Source organism: Macaca mulatta, chromosome 9 (genome assembly GCF_049350105.2).
Source record: "Macaca mulatta isolate MMU2019108-1 chromosome 9, T2T-MMU8v2.0, whole genome shotgun sequence".
Classification (NCBI taxonomy): Eukaryota; Metazoa; Chordata; class Mammalia; order Primates; family Cercopithecidae; genus Macaca; species Macaca mulatta.
Genome location: NC_133414.1, coordinates 19,427,125 through 19,446,003, shown reverse-complemented (window position 1 = coordinate 19,446,003; position 18,879 = coordinate 19,427,125). Strand labels below are relative to the sequence as shown.

The 18,879-nt window shown below is 39.8% G+C and overlaps 1 protein-coding gene across 1 annotated transcript in view; it reads right to left on the bottom strand.

Moving 5' to 3' along the window:
- The window catches only part of MRC1 (mannose receptor C-type 1), a 97,830-nt gene that overhangs the window by 35,231 nt on the left and 43,720 nt on the right, over positions 1–18,879 (bottom strand). The window contains 7 exon segments of the mRNA NM_001193925.3: positions 382–526; positions 1,577–1,664; positions 2,139–2,266; positions 5,673–5,872; positions 8,972–9,120; positions 11,443–11,558; positions 16,437–16,547. Coding sequence (NP_001180854.2) covers positions 382–526; positions 1,577–1,664; positions 2,139–2,266; positions 5,673–5,872; positions 8,972–9,120; positions 11,443–11,558; positions 16,437–16,547 — 937 coding nt within the window.

Below are 18,879 nucleotides of genomic sequence, written 5' to 3'. Positions count from 1 at the left end.
CCCTATTTGATGATTAACGTAGGTCAGAAGGTGAAAATTCCAAAACGGCAGTTGCATTTGCATTATTCTGCTTACGGCGTAGGACACCCACAAAATTCTACTGCTATGGAACCTGGGCCAGGATCAGAGCTGCTCTTGGGAACTATTTGGGAGGATGTGACTCTTGCCCAGAACTCCTGGGTGGCCTTTTGATCTTCTCTGTTCCTTTGGCACATTTATCTGTGCTTACCAACTTCATGCTTATCCTATGCAATCATGGCCACTGACAGTTCCCTGATTCTGTTATTTTGTTTGTTTGCTTCTGCTAATAAAGGAAAGACACTGGGGTGTCAGGAGGTTAGTCTACCAAGCTGAGATAAAGGAGAGAAGAGCTGATCATACCTTTGTGTATCTGGCAAATCCAGTTGTTAAGGTGTTCACAATTAATATCATTCCAAGACATACTAGGGTCTCCTTTCAGCTCACCACAGTATTCAACATTTTGATAATTATTAGGTTCTCCATAAGCCCAGTTTTCATATGAAACCTATATTAGAAACATCAAACTACAACCATTAACCATTTGTATCAAGCCAATGCCAATCATTCATTCAAATAGAAAACGAAAGACATATTTGCATTGTTTTATCAATTTACTTTTTTTCACAATAGTTTTGCTTTGAAAGCACAGTTCACAAACACGAGTAGAAAAGAAACAGCTTTTATCACATGGAAACTTGCGATGTTGAATTGCGTACACAATTGATTATTATAACATTTTCTTTACTCTTATTAAATAGAATGGATCCAAGGGCCACAAATGGGGGTTTACATATAGGAAAAACTTGGCAACAAAGTTCCACTTCTCAGTGTTGGGAGTTCCTAAATTTTACAACCCATTGGAAAGGATAATATTTCAGTGTGTTATTTGGAATTTTTCTCTTTATTAAATGTGTAGGATAAAGAAATAAAACTAATTCTTCTTGCAAAAGAAAAAGACCCAGAAAATATTGCTAACAGAGCTACTAAACTTTGCCAAAATGAACAGCAGAAACAAATGGAGGCCCTGGGTCTAGGACCTCGATGGAGTTTTCAGTGTGGAGTCATAACCCACAGGGTTTTGGACGAAGCACAATGATGTATTTTCCAGAGATGTAAATATAAAACCCAAATGTCAATGAAGCCATCAAATAAACCACCTCATTAAAGTTCCTTGAAAAGTTGCTGGTGGAGGCAGAACTGAAATTAAGAGGTAGAACTGAAATTATACAAAATCACTTCTTGTGATGACTAGGGCTTCTAAATATTGCCAGCACGTGCCAGAAGCTCTCACTTCTTCATTCCTGGAAATGGAGAAGTCCGACGAAGCCTAATCATTATTAGTGGGAATATCAAAAATGTCTCCATTTCTATTGTTCTAGAAGAGGGTATAAAACATTCAAGTTTTAGGAAGTTTACCTGCACATCAACTTTGCATGGCAGGATAGTGGCTATCATAATGACCTGTCTTACTAAAAGTTTGGATTAAATAAAAAGATAACATCAAAATAAATACACGATAAAGTAAGAAAGTTATATAGTAAGTGAAATTACTCACAGGAGAACCATCACTCCAAGTAAAGCCTTCTGAAGGGCTCCCATATGTCAATCCCAACCAAAACAGTTCGTGGTAGCTTCCACTAGCTCTATGAAATCCAAAACATAAAGAAAGCATATGCTATTGCATGAAGCAAGTTCAGTAACTTATGAGGACTAACCACATTTGAAAGTTACCTCCAAAACATAAATTAATAGTACACAAGTAAAGAGATTCAACAGCTAAATAGAAGACGTATGCAATAGATGTGCATTTTGGTATGTCCCATAAATATCTTAAAAACAGGCCACTGCCTGAGAGTAAATAATTGTATAGTATTGAAAGACAAGTATGTATTAAGCATCTTGAACTTTTATAGAGCAAGTCATAGCAGAATTTACACTTATAAAATTAAAGGATTTGAAAGTAAAACTAGATCAAACAGAGCCCACAGATTTGGGAGATGATACAGGTGCTCAAACTAGCGTCCTGAGACAACAATTTCAGAAACAGACAAATTTTCTCAACTTCATAAGCACCAACTAGATAACAAAAAGGAGTAATCCATAAAAATACCACTTACGTTATTAATCGCCATATCGTTTGCTGTTCCTCTTTGTTATTGATGCTAGCTAAGTCTCCACCCAGAGCTCGACAAAAATCTCGAGATTCAAACCACGTTTTCTTCTCGTGTTTTCCTTTTGCATACAGCTGACAATGATATGGTTACAAAAATTATTTTACACTTTGTAGTTAAACAAATTAAGAGAAACAATTATTTACTTTTGATGAGAGTTCATTTACAGACAAACAAAACATTGTAATGACCCAAAACAATGTAATTCTTTTGCTTTAAAATCAATTTATGAGTGAATAGTTGGGTAAACAAAACTTGGGGGATTATTTTGTTGAGAAAACCTTAGAAAATAAAATTATTTTATAGCATAAGAGAAATTAGATGAAAATCTTAGGAGCTTTAGGCATGTGGGTTATGTATACAGCTCTTTGTAGAAGCCAAGATTAATTTGGTTAAGTGTAAAAAGTGGCATTGAGATGGAAAAAAATGAAAGAAGCTTTTGATACAAAGAAAGTAAACATGAATAAAAAGAATTTTAAGGAAAATAACTTTCCTAAAACTGTGCACGGTTTGTTATTGTGTTCAGCTTAAACAATGAATAAACTGGCAATGTTTCAACATTTTGTTGGTGATGTCCTTCAATACCGCCTTGTATTTTTCATTGTGGTTGTACATTTCAAGAGCTACTGAAGCACATGCAACCACAGACACCCATCTGGCAGGGAGTTATGAGCTAAATTAAATTTAAAAGATTATATGATTTAGGAATTGGGTCATAACATTCAGAGGACCGCAGAGAGAATAGTGAAATGCAGTCAACAGTGACAGTCTGGGACACACCCCCCAGTATGTAAATAGAAAGGAGGTATTTGTGGCCATTGACTTTTCTAATTCTCGTGCATTGGTCCTCATGAGTTATGACCCCCACATCACAGGCTTATGGGGAAAAAAATTTGTTTCCAAGGCACTATGGTTGCCCAAGTTGTCATTAAGCAGCCGAAGACAACCTTCACCTTGACCCTAACTTGACTCAAGCTATCTGGACAAAGGTGTTTAAGTAAGTATCTACATCAGTATATCCCAGACTCCTACGATGCCTCAACTTGCTAGACTATGATATAAGATTTTATTTTTTTAACTAAATTTACTATCAGCTGAATTTCATTAATAATTCTCACACCTTAATATTTATAAAGGTGGTCTATATATTTCCAAACAAACCCTACCCCAAGTACCTCTAAAACCATCTAATTTCTAGTCAAGCACATATTTTGATTTGTTGAACATCCATCTGAAAATTCTCTCTACTGAAGCCCCTGGTTCACTTCTCAGCTCTGGGTAAAACTGCTGATTCTCTCGAAAAACTGCAATAAATCTCCATAGCCTAACATCCTCAGGCAAAGGCTAGGAATAAGATGAATCCGACCTTTGTGTAGTAACCCAAAAGTTTCCAGAGGTAACAATAAAATACTTGATTTTCTTTGTGTTAGTCCTCAAATAATCCATTTACAAATCTCTTCTGTCTTAGCCCAATACATCGCCTTCTATTTAAATTGTGTTATTAAATCTGATGGCCAATCTGGACTGAAGACTTCCTGGATTCCTATTTCTATTAGTGGGAGTGACCAGCTCAATTAACCATACTCCTCTTGAGTTAGAAAAGACTACATAGCCTCATCCTGATGCAAATTCTTCATCAGCCTTGCCAAACTGTCTTACAGGGCATGTCATGGCCATATGCCATTCAAAGGGATTGAATAAAAGTACAGAGAGCAGGACTATTAGAAAACGGTATCATTAAGCAGTAGGTAGGTAATATGGTTTGACTCTGTGTCCCCACCCAAATCTCATCGCAAACTGTAATCCCCACATGTCGAAGGAGGGACCTGTAATCCCCACATTGAGGGAGGGAAGTGGAGTACGACGGCAGTTTCCCCCATGCTGTTCTTGTGAATGACTTCTCAGATCTGATGGTTTTATAAGTGGTAGCTTCTCCTATACTCTCAAGTGGTCTTCTCTGTCCTGCCACCCTGTGAATAAGGTGCCTGCTTCCCCTTCCACCATGATGCTAAGTTTCCTGAGGCCTCTCCAGCCATGTGGAACTGGAAGTCAATTCAACCTCTTTCCTTTTTAAATTACCCAGACTCAGGCAGTATCTTTATAGCAGTGTGAGAACAGACTAATACAGTAGGTACATTTCTGTATTTGGCTAAGTCTAATTTTCTCTAGAAAGGATGTGACTTATAAAAGAGAAAGAGTAAAAGACCCAAATCCTTAATTCATTGGGGTTTTTGTTTGTTATTTTCTGGGTTTCTTTTTTTGTCTGGTTGTTGGCTTTAGTGAATTTGATTGCATAAAGAGGAAAGGAATGGCCTAAACTCTGAATGTATTAAATAGTGGTAGAATATTGAATTGTCATTTAATGGGCATTGAAAAGCCATGTGCCCCAACGTATCATTTCCTTTCCTCGCCCATCATTATACTCATCAGGGTTAAATCAGAAAAAGGGATACCTTTAGAATACCTCTGTGGCATTATTGTAGAACAGTTTATCAATTTTGTTAGTTAAAACTTGGGCTCAAGAGCATGGAAAAAAATGAATTGCAATATAACAGTGTGACAGGAAACTGAAATTTCTATCAAGACAAAAAGAGGCTGGGTGCAGTGGCTCATGCCTGTAATTCCAGAGCTTTTGGAGGTCTGTGTGGGAGGATCAACTGACGCCAGGAGTTTGAGACTAGCCTGGGCAACATAGTGAGACCTATCTTTACTTAAAATAAGATTTTCAAAATTAGCTAGGCATGGTGATGCATACTTGTAGCTACTTGGGAGGCTTAGGTGGGAGGAGCACTTGAGCCCAGAAGTTTGAGGCTGCAGTGAGCCATGATTGTACCACTGTATTCCAGCCTAGATGACAGAGCAAGACCCCATTGGAGAAAGAAAGAGAAGGGGGGGGAGAGAGAGAGAGAGAAAGAGAGAGAGAGAGAGAGAAGGAGAAGGAGGAGGAGGAGGAGGAGGAGAAGGAGAAGAAGAAGGAGAAGAAGAAGGAAGAGGAGAAGGAGGAGGAGGAACGGGATGGGGAGGGGGAGGAGGGGAAGAAGGGAGGAAGGAGAAAAGAAGGAAAGCAGGAAGGAAGGAACAGAGGAAGGGAGGAACAGAGGAAGGGAGGGTAAGAGGGGAAGAAAGGGAGGGAGGAAGTGGGGAAGAGGGGAGAGGAGGGAGGTAGATCTAGAAGTCCTGGGAGAAAGGAGAGAAGCAGAGAGGAGGTGATAGTGGCAAAGCAGGTGAGAAACAACTTCTGTGCGCTGTGTTTACGTTGTTGGTTACATTTGTGGGTCTAAATGCATCCACCCAAGGAGCTCTTCTAAAACACCTGATCCCCAAGTTAATCAAATCAGACTTTCTAAATACCTACAGGTGGAGTCTGGGCACAGTGTTTTGGTTTTTGTTTGTTGTTTGTTTGTTTTTTGTGTCCTTAGGTGATTCTTTAGGCTGAAGCATACTCCAGATTCTCTTATCAGCTTTATAATTGATACTCACCTTGAAACACAAACTCGTTCTACTGCTGGCGCCCCAATCCTCCGGACATTTGGGTTCAGGAGTTGTCGTGGGCTTCGGCGGGTGGGTTACTCCTTCTGCCCAGTGCTTGCACACAAATTTTGCCTTTTCATCACATTTCAAAACATCCCATAAGCCCCCTGCAATCCCGGTTCTCATGGCAACACACCCTGGCTTTCGGCCTGTATTAAATATATAAAGTAGAATTCACTTGACGAGTGCCTGCCGAAGGCCTGCCGTGCTCGCAGAAGGCACTCAGAACCCAGTGTCAGGGATGTGGTGAAACCTGCACGTGACGAGGAGATGCAGCCGGCCGCGCCAGGGGCATTCAGCAACTGGTCTGCGTTGTTTAGAATCTGTTTGATTTTTATTTGTGTGGTCTACAACCCCAACCCAAAATGATCTCAAATGTTGGAGGGTTTTTAACACTACATTTCTAACATTTGGCAAAGTGCCCTACACACAGGCATTTAATGATAAGATATTTTATATTATCAAATTCACCATAATGGCAAAAATAGTAGTTTACTCTTTCTCTCGCTCCCTCCCGCCTTCCTTCCTCCCTTCCTTCTTCCCTTCTTTCCTCCTTTCGTTCCTTCCTCTCTCCTTTTGTTCCTTCCTCCCTCCTTCCCTCCCTTCCTCCCCTCCTTCCCTCCCTTCGTCCCCTCCTTCCTTCCTTCTTTCCTTCCTTCCTCCCTTCCTTCTTCCCTTCTTTCCTCCTTTCATTCCTTCCTCCCTCCTTTCTTCCCTTCCTCCCCTCTTTCCTTCTCTCTTTCCTTCCTTCTTCCCTTCCTCCCCTTTTTGGTTTTCTCCCTTCTTTCTTTCTTTTTTAATTCTTTAAGATTATTTTCCTCCCACTAAGGTCCACATAGGTTTTCCAGCACCAAAGTTTTTCACAGATTTCAAAATGAGACACGCCTCAACTAGAGATTTTAGGTAAGTTACTCAAACAATCTGAACTTGCTTTCTCCTCTTCAAATGCAAATGCCAAGACCTGCCTCACAGAGCTTCAGGAATGCCAGCTTTAACAAAGAAGTCCATAAAACAAAATGAGGATGCACCGAGCTGAACAGTTTATAATTCTGTCTTACAGTCAAGGTTATTTCCAAATAGCAATTAACTAAGACAGAGCTTTGAAAGCATCAGGATTCCTCGCTGCTAGGATGAAGTCATTTTTTTTTTTATTATTAGACTTTGAAAGAACACGAAGTGCTGAGAAGTCATTCATGAAGTTCCGGGGAGGTACACCTTTTTTAGAATATTTTCTCTGAAATCGCTGATTCCCTGACACCTCAAGGGTTTTCCCTGATTCCGAAGATTGTCTCTTTCTCTTTGCAGCACCCAGTTAAAACCTGGTAACTGTGGAATAGATGACTACAGAGGCTATGGCGTCCCGTTAACCATCAGACTCAGTTCAGTTGACCTGATGCTCAGGCCCAAGCCCCAGGCTCCTTGACCACTCCTCCTGAAGCTGTAAACTCAGCCAAAGAGGCCAACCACCATCCTTGTATAAAAGATATACCATGACAACGGTTGCAACTGAGTTCTGTTCCAGTTCCAACCATTCTGATTCCCTAAGGACATTCCAGGGCTCGCTCCTCAGAATCCTGCTGCCGGATGATACCACAGGCAAACTTAAGCAGTTTCACTTACAGAGTAAGCCATAGTTCAGAAAGTTCAATAATTCCATAAACAAGAATCACACTATTTAGGTTACTGATCTATTTCCCTTATTGAAAACTGAGAATGCAAATTATAGAACACTGAAGATGAGGACGTATTAGGTCAGGTAGTAAATCGATAGACTTGAGCTATTATTTTTTAGCTTTTCACCCAAGCACAATGAAATATTTGCTATAAGGGATGTTGAAATTTATCTGTGTGTGGTCATACTAAACAATGTTGTGTGCTAGTGATACCACTGTATAAAAAGTCAAAGAATCTTTCAGATACTATTTCAGAAACAACTTACAACATCTTACTAGAGAAGGTAAATCAAAATATAGAGAAAGGCAGGCAGGGTGGTGCGAGTGTAAGTAGTACAGATTTGGGGATGACACAGATTAGTGTAAATCCAAGCTTGGAAACTTTCTAGTCACATAAACTTCCTAAGTCTTGAGTTTCCACTTTTTTTTTTTCTTTTAATGGAGTTTTGCTCTTGTCGCCCAGGCTGGAGTACAACGGCACAATCTCAGCTCACTGCAACCTCCGCCTCCCAGATTCAAGTGATTCTCCTGCCTCAGCCTCCCAGGTAGCTGGGATTACAGGCATATACCACTGCACTCGGCTAATTTTTGTATTTTTAGTAGAGATGGGGTTTCACTATGTTGGCCAGGCTAGTCTCGAACTCCTGACCTCAGGTGATCTTCCTGCCTCCGCCTCCCAAAGTGTTGGGATTACAGCCACCACGCCTGACCTCCACTTCTTTTAAATGAAGATACTAAAGCCAGGTAACTGGCAGGGTTTTTATGAGGATAAAATAAAATCCAAGGCAAATAAAAGACTAAACATGGTAGCACATGGAAGATACGGAAATAACAAGTTCTGCATGAGCAATGTCCTTTGCTGCACCACCCAAGCACTCTAATATTTCAACTCCTAATTGCACTGAAAAGTTTTATGTCCATTTAATATAGTTTTAGGTTTCCAGAAATAAGTCAACCAGGACAGGCACAGTGGCTCACTCCTGTAACCCCAGCACTTTGGGAGGCTGAGGCAAATAGATCACTTGAGGCCAGGAGTTCGAGACCAGCCTGGCCAACATGGTGAAACCCCATTTCTACTAAAAATACAAAAATTAACCAGGCGTGGTGGTACATGCCTGTGGTCCCAGCTACTCGGGAGGCTGAGGCACGAGAATTTCTTGAACCTGGAAGGTTGAGGTTGCACTTAGCCAAGATGGTGCCACTGCACTCCAGCCTGAGCGACTGAGGCTCTGTCTCAAAAAAAAAAAGAAAGAAAGAAAGAAGTCAACCATTTGAAACATTTGTGACCACTGAGAATTTCACGAATGGGTTTTAAGTAGACCAGTACCACATAACCTAGCAAGATACCTAGCAAACTTTTCTTCCTTTTTTCTTTAGAACACTAAACTTATTAGGAAATTTTTGGGGAGAAAAAAGGAAGAAAAGAAAAAAACAAAAAGAGAATGAAATATAAACTGTTACTAAAAGCATGATTAATTTACCTAGTCTATTTGGAGAGGTACCCGGAGGAATAACAGACTTTATCCAACAGATTCGTAGGGTGAATGCAACCCTCAACCTAAGTGCTGCCCATACCTGGCATATCCGAATTCCAGTGGGTGAACCGAACCTCTTCCTCGATGGTCCACTGAAAAGTCCCTTTGGTTTGTATATCTGAAAGTCCTGTCCAGAAATATTTTTCAGGCCTTAAGCCAATGAAACTAGTCAGGAACGCTTGTTCATATCTTTAAAAAGAAGAGTTAACATTCAATTAAGTTTTCAAAACATTTACACCAATTTTCAAAATTGTCAATATGAAAACTATCTCAGTTCCATGTTTCAGCTATAATTGAATTGGTAATTCAAACATATTGTGTTATATCTGTATGTCATCTACATTATACACATTTTCACTAAGGAAATGTGAGCTTATGATGGAAAAATACCATATAGCTGAGTTTATAAAATCCTTCAGATATACTCAAACCAACTCCCTCTAGCCCTCGCCAGCCCCTCTGCCTCTTCTAAAAATATCAGAGAATTTTGAGAATACAGAGAAGAAAACTATTGCATTTTAAAATACAGTGTTTTAAAAAATCAGTCCACTCTTCAAATAGTTCTACTGAATTATTGATTAAGCAAGTTCAAGGTTAGTAACATTGTTAAGGATAATATCCATGGAATAATCTGCATGAATTTCCCCCCTCAATTTTATTCTCTCATATCTCAGCTCCGAAACAAAAGAGAAAATTATCAAGACATATAGAGAAGGAGAGACTGAATCTCCAGAAAGAATGAGAAGCAGAGGCCGGGCGCGGTGGCTCAAGCCTGTAATCCCAGCACTTTGGGAGGCCGAGACGGGCGGATCACAAGGTCAGGAGATCAAGACCATCCTGGCTAACACGGTGAAACCCCGTCTCTACTAAAAATACAAAAAAACTAGCCGGGCGAGGTGGCGGGCGCCTGTAGTCCCAGCTACTCGGGAGGCTGAGGCAGGAGAATGGCGTAAACCCGGGAGGCGGAGCTTGCAGTGAGCTGAGATCCGGCCACTGCACTCCAGCCTGGGTGACAGAGCGAGACTCCGTCTCAAAAAAAAAAAAAAAAAAAAAGAATGAGAAGCAGAATCATGAATTCCAACACTGTCTCTCCCTTTGGATTTTTGTCTGTGCATTTGGCATTAATCTGGGAACAATAAAATTCGGTTGACAAGGCACCAAAAATGTGTCTGAAATGACAAACAAAACAATGGAGGCGGCAACATAGCCAAAAATCTGTCTTTCGAGAAAAAGAAAAATGGTGTCTGAAGTTTCCAGGAACGAAGAGAGTTGTAGATGACTTCAGGGAGAGCAGGAAGAGAATACAGAGAAACCTAACAGCAATACAACATTTTATTTGACCATAGTGTAAACAATTTTATTCCCTAAACAAAACAAACCAAAAAAATTAAAAGTTACAAACTCGATTCAGTTTCCTTAAATGTCTCTAAACCATATTTAACAACAGAGTTAGTGAACTCCTGAGGATAAATATTACAGAAGATACATAAGGAAAAATAAATGTAAAATATAGTGAAATCGTGTACATAATACTCCAATAGACCAAAAGATCAACTATAGTGCAGACCAGAGTATGATCTCATGGTACCTAAAGGTGAGCAGTTCACCTCACTCACAGAAGATAAAAAGTACCTATGTTCTGAGTTTCAGATGTCAGCATCGTATTATGGTGCTACTACCATATATTAGACATTTCATTATACATGAAAGCAGCATGTGGATAGAAATACAGTTCTTTTATAAAGACTATGAAAGGTTATGACATCTCTCATTTTTATCCAAAGATTTTTAATATCAACAGTATCCCCTACATGTTATTTGGTCTGCCTCGAAACTCCAGTAAATATAACTTATTGTACTAAAACTCCATAATTTTGTTACTTCTTTACTGCAAGTGAAATAGATACTTCTCCATTTTTGGAAACTTTCTTCTGTGGCTAATCTAGAGCTTCGCGTAGAGTAGGTGAAGAGTAAATAAATAAATCTTTAAAATAGATGGGACCGTAGAGATAAAAAAATTACATAAATTTTTCTATGTCCGTGTGATTTTCCTAACTGATGAGTCTGTTAACCTAGCAAAGCAAAGAATGGAAGAATGGAAAGAATGAATGAATTATTCAGTAAACTTCTTTGCCTTCTTTTTTGGTGGACAGAGTGGTAAAGATATAACGTGATTTTGAGCTGGTAACTTTTAGTTACTTTCCTGTTTTAAAAACTTCAACATATAATGGATCATTAAAAAGTTAGCTCTATAAACTACATTTACTAGATTATTATTTGTAAACTGTTCTGAATGTTGCTTTATATTACTAAATTTAGCAAAAACGGTTTATAATGTTTGCAATGAGGAATCCAAATAAGAATATTATTTTTAATGTTTCTACCTTTACAAATCATACCTCAAGATCACACATAGTTTACTCAGAAATTTAGAGTACGTTCATACTTGGGCTTTTCTGAAACTTTTTTCTATTTGACATATTTTTTAATGAAATTAAAATAGTTACATACCTGTCTTCAATAGTTGTTAAATAAGCGTTCTCATTATTACAGGTTTGGTTTGCTTCTGCAAATGTTGAAAGCATATGTCCAATCATATAGCAGTAAAAGTGATGCTTTTTCCAGCCCTATTAATGTTATCAAGCAATGAATAAATGAACAGAGTTCATGCATATATATTGTAAAATATTATTATTATTATTATTATTATTATTATTATTATTATTATTTGAGATGGAGTTTTGCTCTTGTTGTCCAGGCTGGAATGCAATGGCGCAATCTTGGCTCATTGCAACCTCTGCCTCCCAGGTTCAAGCAATTCTCCTGCCTCAGCCTCCAGAGTAGCTGGGATTACGGCACATGCCACCACACCCGGCCACTGTGCCCAGCCTTAGAAAATATTATTTTAATACTTTTTCTATCATGAAACTATTGGATAAACAATAGGAATGTCTAAAGAACACAACTCTGAAGAATCTGAAATGCAATGAAAATTATATACATAAACAAATAGAAGAAACAGTAGTACATCATTCCTCTTATGACAAATTATGCACATAATTGGGGGCAGTCGTTCTCTCCGCTTCTAATGTATCCTGCAACAAAAACTATTTGTGAAATGTTCACTGAGGAAATTGAACAGAATGTCTAAGATACCAGTTTTAGAATAGGTAACCACAGGAAAGAATTTGGGGAAGCGCAAGCCTAGCTGCCTATGGAAGACAATACTAGAAGATGGGTATAAAGCTACATTATTTGGTCATAGGAGACCACTTTCCAAACTTCAGGCAGCATGATTCAGCATTGTTCCTCCTCCCAAACTCCAAGTACACAGAAATGGCCAGGCATAGTGGCTCATGCCTGTAATCCCAGCACTTCGGGAGTCCAAGGTGGCAGGATGACTTGAGCCCAGGAGTTCAAGACCAGCCTGGGCAACATAGTGAGTCTCTATCTTTACAGAAAATTTTATAAAATTAGCTAGGCATGATGGCATGTGCCTGTAGTCCCAGCTACTCGAGAGGCTGAGGCAGAAGGATAGACTGAGCCAAGGAGGTCGAGGCTACAGTGAGCCACAATCAATCACATTACTGCACTCCAGCCTGGGTGACAAAGTGAGACTCTGTCTCAGAAAAAAAGAAAGAAAGAAATGCTAAATAAAAATATAACAGTAAGTGAAAAATCCATACTAGAGTTTGAGAGGAAGAAGGGGGAAATCTCCAGATACCCAAATTTAGTTGAATACTAAAAGCTGAATGGAAAATGCACAAACTAAATTGTTGTTGGCCAAGGACAGATGAGATCCTAGATTAAGGTCCTAGGGGCTGTGGTGTTAGTGTCCACACAGAATATGATATTTGGCCTTTGTCTCATTTGAGGCAGGGAGTTGGAACTGAGATCCTTGTATAAAAATCATACCACTAACCCCCATAACCCCTTGGTTAAAGGAGAACTAGAACATTCTGCCCACAGAACCAGGAAATGACAGTGTCTTGTCATCTACCTGGGGTTCTGAGTACCGGAAAAAAACAATTCCTGAGTCTGAAAATAAATACCAAGTTTGTGCCGCAGATGAGTGACAGTTTCAAGTTTATGCTATCCACATTGCATGGGAATCCACAGCCAAAAAATTAAAGTCATACTTAATCTGTAAAAGGGGAATCTCTAAAGCACTCCAAGAAGTAGAATGCAAAACCACACATCAGAAATATGCCCACCAACCAGGTCAAGAGAGACTGTGACATTTGGGGAGACGGGTGGGGATGGAGAGGTCACTAAATCACAACCAAAACAACAAACTGGCCAGGAGCAGTGGCTCACACCTGTAATCCCAGCACTTTGGAAGGACGAGGCCGGTGGATTACCTGAGGTCAGGAGTTCAAGACCACCCTGGCCAACATGGTGAGACCCCGTCTCTACTGAAAATGCAAAAATTAGCTGAGCGTGATGGCATGCGCCTATAGTCCCAGCTACTTGGGAGGCTGAGGTAGCAGAATTGCGTGAACCCATGCGGTGGAGGTTGTGGTGAGCTGAGATCGTGTCACTGCATTCCAGCCTGGACAACAGAGCAAGACTCTGTCTCAAAAACAACAACAACAAACAAACCATATGAGAAAGCGTCCCATTTTAAGGAAGAGTCAACAACTGAACATAATAAAACAAAAAGTTCTTATAAAAAAACCCCAGCATGTTTGAGATGACTTTGTAACAAAAGAGTAAATCCAATAACCAAAGATCAAAACAGTATGCACAAAGAACAGGAGGATGTGAACCAAAATATGGAATGTCTATAAAAGAAAAACAGCAATGAAGTTAAAAACTCAATGGTCAGATTAAATATAGTAATCAGGGTTTCATAGAAAATTAGTAAATTGGATGAAAAGATAAAAAGATAGCAAGATAGAAAAGATAGCATAGGAAGAGACAGAGATATAAAAAGAGGTTAAAAAAAATGTTGATAGAAAGCATAGACAATAGGATGAGAATGTTGAACAACCACCTATGACAAGTTTCAGAAGTTTCAGAAGCAGTGAATAAAACTAATGATGGGTCACTTTCAAGAACTGAAAGATGGCTGTGAAACCTCAAAGAATGACACTGGGCCTGGCACAATGGTTCACACCTGTAATCCCAGCACTTTGGGAGGCCAAGGCGGACAGATCATGAAGTCAGGAGTTCAAGACCAGCCTGGCCAATATGGTGAAACTCCACCTCTACCAAAAATACAAAAATTAGCTGGGCATGATGGCACGTGCTGATAGTCCCACCTACTCGGGAGGCTAAAGCGGAAGAATTGCTTGAACCTGGGAGGCGGAGGTTGCAGTGAGCCGAGATCACGCCACTGCACTCCAGCCTGGGTGACAGAGTGAGACTCCATTTCAAAAAGAAAGAATCACACTGAGTAGCAAAGGCAACAAACAAAATAATTCCAAATCTAGGCACATGTAGTAGAATGCTACACTGCAGCATTCCACTAGGTACTTGGCATTCACCCAGGCACTGCAGAACACCAAAGACAAGGAGAAGATTTTAAAACCAATCAGAGAATCACCAGCATATCCACTTCAAAACAGAAGAAGAATTAGTGTGACAGCAGGAATTCCAGTAGCAAAAATAAGGCCAGGAGAAAGTATAATAAAATAATATGTAAATTGCTGTCGGAAAACAACCATCAATCTAGAATTCTAAACTGACCTAGGTAAACTATTATTCAGGGTGAGGATGAATTTAAGACATTCTCAGACAGTTTGGTGGCTGAACAATGGTTTCATTTCTGTCTTTTTCTGTAAACATTTTAAAACACATTTTAATGTCATATCTGTAAATTTTCCCCATATGAAGATCCTGGTGGTATACCTTATAATTTGGGGTTTCAGTCTCACCTGTGGGGTTCCCACACCTCGAATAATGAGACTTCTTTATAATGAGGATTTACATTTCTACATGTCAGGCATCCTGGAATATTAGAAACTCATGGCCACTTTAGGTTGATTTCTTGGTTTAGGATTTCCCACACTAATAGCATTGAATTGAAAATTAAATCCCAGGTCTGTGCGACAACAAGAAGACTGTGATTTTGAATTCTTAGAAAGACCCCTTGACACCACTGCATGCCCAGGCCCAGAGAAAAAAAACATCTTATTATCTTCCTTTGTTGATGAGTAGATTTTTTTCTTCCCTAGTCTTCCCAGCCCAGTAAGGAAGGCACTGCCTCAAACAGGTGTTTTTAAAGTGGTAAAGTTGTTTAAACTCTTTGTGCTTCAGTTTCCTCTTCTTTTTAATCAGGACTATAATATTCATCCTATAAATCTATTAGAATGCAATAATTGTACTTGATAAAGGACTGCTATTATTTTATTGTTATTATCATCCTAATGATTAAACAGGATTATTATCAAGATTTTAGATGTGTAGGAAAATAGAAAAAATAAAACTTAGATTGATTAAAAGTAATAAAAATGTAAGGTTTGTTATTTTAGAAAATGACAGTAATATACAAACTACTGAGTAAGCATATGATCAGGCAAAGAATATGAACATATGCTGGAATTGAAACAAAGATCATGGTCTAGGGACAGGAAACCTGGGTTCTAGCCTTGCCTCTGTTTCTATCAGAAAGCTACATTGCTTCTCTGAGCTGAAGTTTCCAGAATTCAAAACTTAGAAGAGGAACTTTGAAATCACCCAGGTCCTTTGTGCCTCTTCCATGCTATCATTTTCCATTATCTGCTCTATTTCTTTGTGGCTTATTTTTATAGTACCAAATTATCCGCTTTCTGGTACGTATTATAAGATTATGTGACCACAACATAATACTCTCAGGAAAAAAAAAACAGCTTCTACTTCGTTTTTATTCAAAGAAAATGAGAAAGGAGAAAAAAGGAAGTAGTAATCAAACAGAAAAATGATAACCATAAACCCTGTGTTTTCGTAGCTTCTGTGTGCTTTAAAAAACTATTTCACAGGGACCACTGAGTTACTGCGGGTACCAGTTGGAGGTTGGATTTCCTACCTCCCCACTGCAGTGACCTACTGAGAAGAATCTTCTCCAGGAGATGCCTCATCAGAAATATTATAAATGGGAAAAAATGACTAAGGATCGTTTGCTATCAGCAACTTGGGGGTATCTACCGGAAATGTTCTTAACAACCCATAGGATGACAGACTGTAGTAGACTATGGATGACACCTTCTCCCATGGCCTGTCCTCAACTTAGCCAGACTCCCTCTGATGTGCCATTTTTAGTTCCTGTTCTCTCTCTTCCAATTCCCGAGACATCCTGAAAGGACCTACCGGCCTTGTGTACCTCCATATCAACTCTAGAGAATTTCCAAAGAAAGCTTTAAGGAGGACAGTGAGATCAAACACTAACAATAAGCCACTGAAGATTGAGACGGCGGAAACCCTTGGCTACTGCAATAACAAGGCACTTTCACACATAAAAATAAAGCCAACTGTATCAATTCATATGTGCTCAGCTTAAGTCACTGTGGGCATGGCGCACTCACTTTCTTGCAGCCTTCTTCGACTTCCACTATTTCTGGACCTTGGCTTCGTGATTTCATCTTGCAGATGTAGCCAAGAGGCCACTCACAGCCCCGATCTGCCCAGTACCCATCCTGCAGGGAGCAGAGAGAAAGAAAACAAAGGATTATCAGTTTTTGTTTTTGTTTTTTTTTGAGACAGTCTCACTCTGTCCCCCAGGCTGGAGTGCAGTGGCACGATCTTGGCTCACGGCAACCTCCGCCTCCCAGGTTCAAGTGATTCTCCTGCCTCAGCCCCCCAAGTAGGTAGGATTACAGGCACCCACCACGACGCCCTGCTAATTTTTTGTATTTTTAGTAGAGACGGGGTTTCACCATGTTGGACAGGCTCGTCTCAAACTCCTGACCTCAGGCAATCCGCCCACCTTGGCCTCCCAAAGTGCTGGGATTACAGGCGTGAGCCACTGCGCCTGGCCAGTTTTGGACTTTGATGTCATTTTCTTGTAACTGTGCCTCAGAGGAGGAAAATTAAGATCCAAGGTTATTGAGAGAAAACGGCATCTACCAAAAGGAAAGGTAATTGACATGTTCACATGTAAACAGTAATTTTGACTCTGGCTACAAACATGTAAAAAGAGATTGGAATCCCAGTATGATTTTATATCTGAGATGTCCAAGCCACTGTTTAGAGGAATCCAGGGAGAAATTAAAAATGTCTGTAAGTCCTTAGATGTTGGTGCTCACAAAAGGTTTGCATGCAGCCTCTTCATCAATCTCTGCAGTCAGCTCTGTCTTCAAATTAATCAAGTTCATATAAGCCATCCAGAAAAATCTCCCACACCCAACACACCAAACTTGAAAACATCATGAAACCGCACTCATCTTTCCTCCCTTCTTCTTATTTCTACCGATGAGTTTTCTCCTGGATCTGAGGCTCAATCTTCCATTTTATTTCAGATTCTATCCCCTCCCTTTTCCTTTGAGATTTCATGTTAACAGGACCTCTCCTTTCCTTCCCTTTGCTGCTAAACATCTTGAAAAAAATGTTTTCTGGGCCAAGCACGGTGGCTCACGCCTATAATCCCAACACTCTGGGAGGCTGAGGCGGGTGGATCACCTGAGGTCAGGAGTTCAAGACTAGCCTGGCCAACATGGTGAAACCCTGTCTCTACTAATAATACAAAAAAATTAGCTGGGTGTGGTGATGCACGCCTGTAATCTCAGCTACTCAGGAGGCTGAGGCAGGAGAATCACTTGAACTCTCGAGGCAGAGGTTGCATTGAGCCAAGATTGTGCCATTGCACTCCAGCCTGGGCAGCAAGAGCGAAACTCCATCTCAAAAAATAAACAAATAAATAAATACATAAATACATAAATAAAAATGTTTTCTGTATTGTCTGTCTTTAATGCCCCATCTCTTAGTTGGTCTCAGCCCAATGCAATCTAATACAGAAGCCTTTAGCCAGAGTAATATTTATAAATTGCCACTTTGGTCTTACCCCTCTGAGACAATTCATATTTCTTGAACCTCAGTTCCTACCCACCCTTCCGGCTCTAACTTCCCGATTTCAACCACACTGACCTTTCACCTCCTCCAAGCATGCTGCTTTCTGGTTTCTTCTGTCTACTCTTTGGATAGTTAACACCTAATATGTTCTTAAACTTTCAATCCATCACGATAAAAACAACCACAATGACAAAAATAATAGCCACAGTGACAAAAATAAACAACCATAATGACAAAAATTACTGAACAATAAATATGGGCTGGGAACTGTGTACTATACATGCATTATTTAATACTCACATCCTGGGCCTGGCACAGTGGCTCATGCCTGAAATCTCAACACTTTGGGAAGCTGAGGTGGGCGGATTGCTTGAGCTTAGGAGTTCAAGACTAGCTTGGGCAACATGGCAAAATCCCATCTCTACCAAAAATACAAAAACTTAGCCAGGCGTGGTGGCATGCACCTGTAGTCACAGCTATTTGGAAGGCCTGAACCCAGGAGGTCAAGACTGCAATGAGCTGAGATTGCACCACTGCACTGAAGCCTGGGTGACAGAGCAAGACTCTGTCTTAAAAAACAAACAAACTACAACAACAACAAAACACCTCGTATCCACAGGTGAGCTGACTACAGCTCTTATTTCCACTTTGCAAATAAAGGCGTCAGTCATGCAGCAAAACCCAGCCTCTTAATCACTGTGTTTATTGTCTATTAATAAAAGATAAATTTGATGACATTTTTCAGTCACTAAGGTCATATTTTAATCATAAACACCATCATTTCATATGACATCTCCAAATAAACTGAAAAAAATGAACGTAGCTCCCCAAGTACAGGTTCCAGGCCTCAACTACCATAGTTCTAAGTAGGTCTGCATCTACTCAGTGTATATGTATCTCTTACATCTATACAGGGCTATGATCTCTTTTTACATATATATACACACACACACATATATA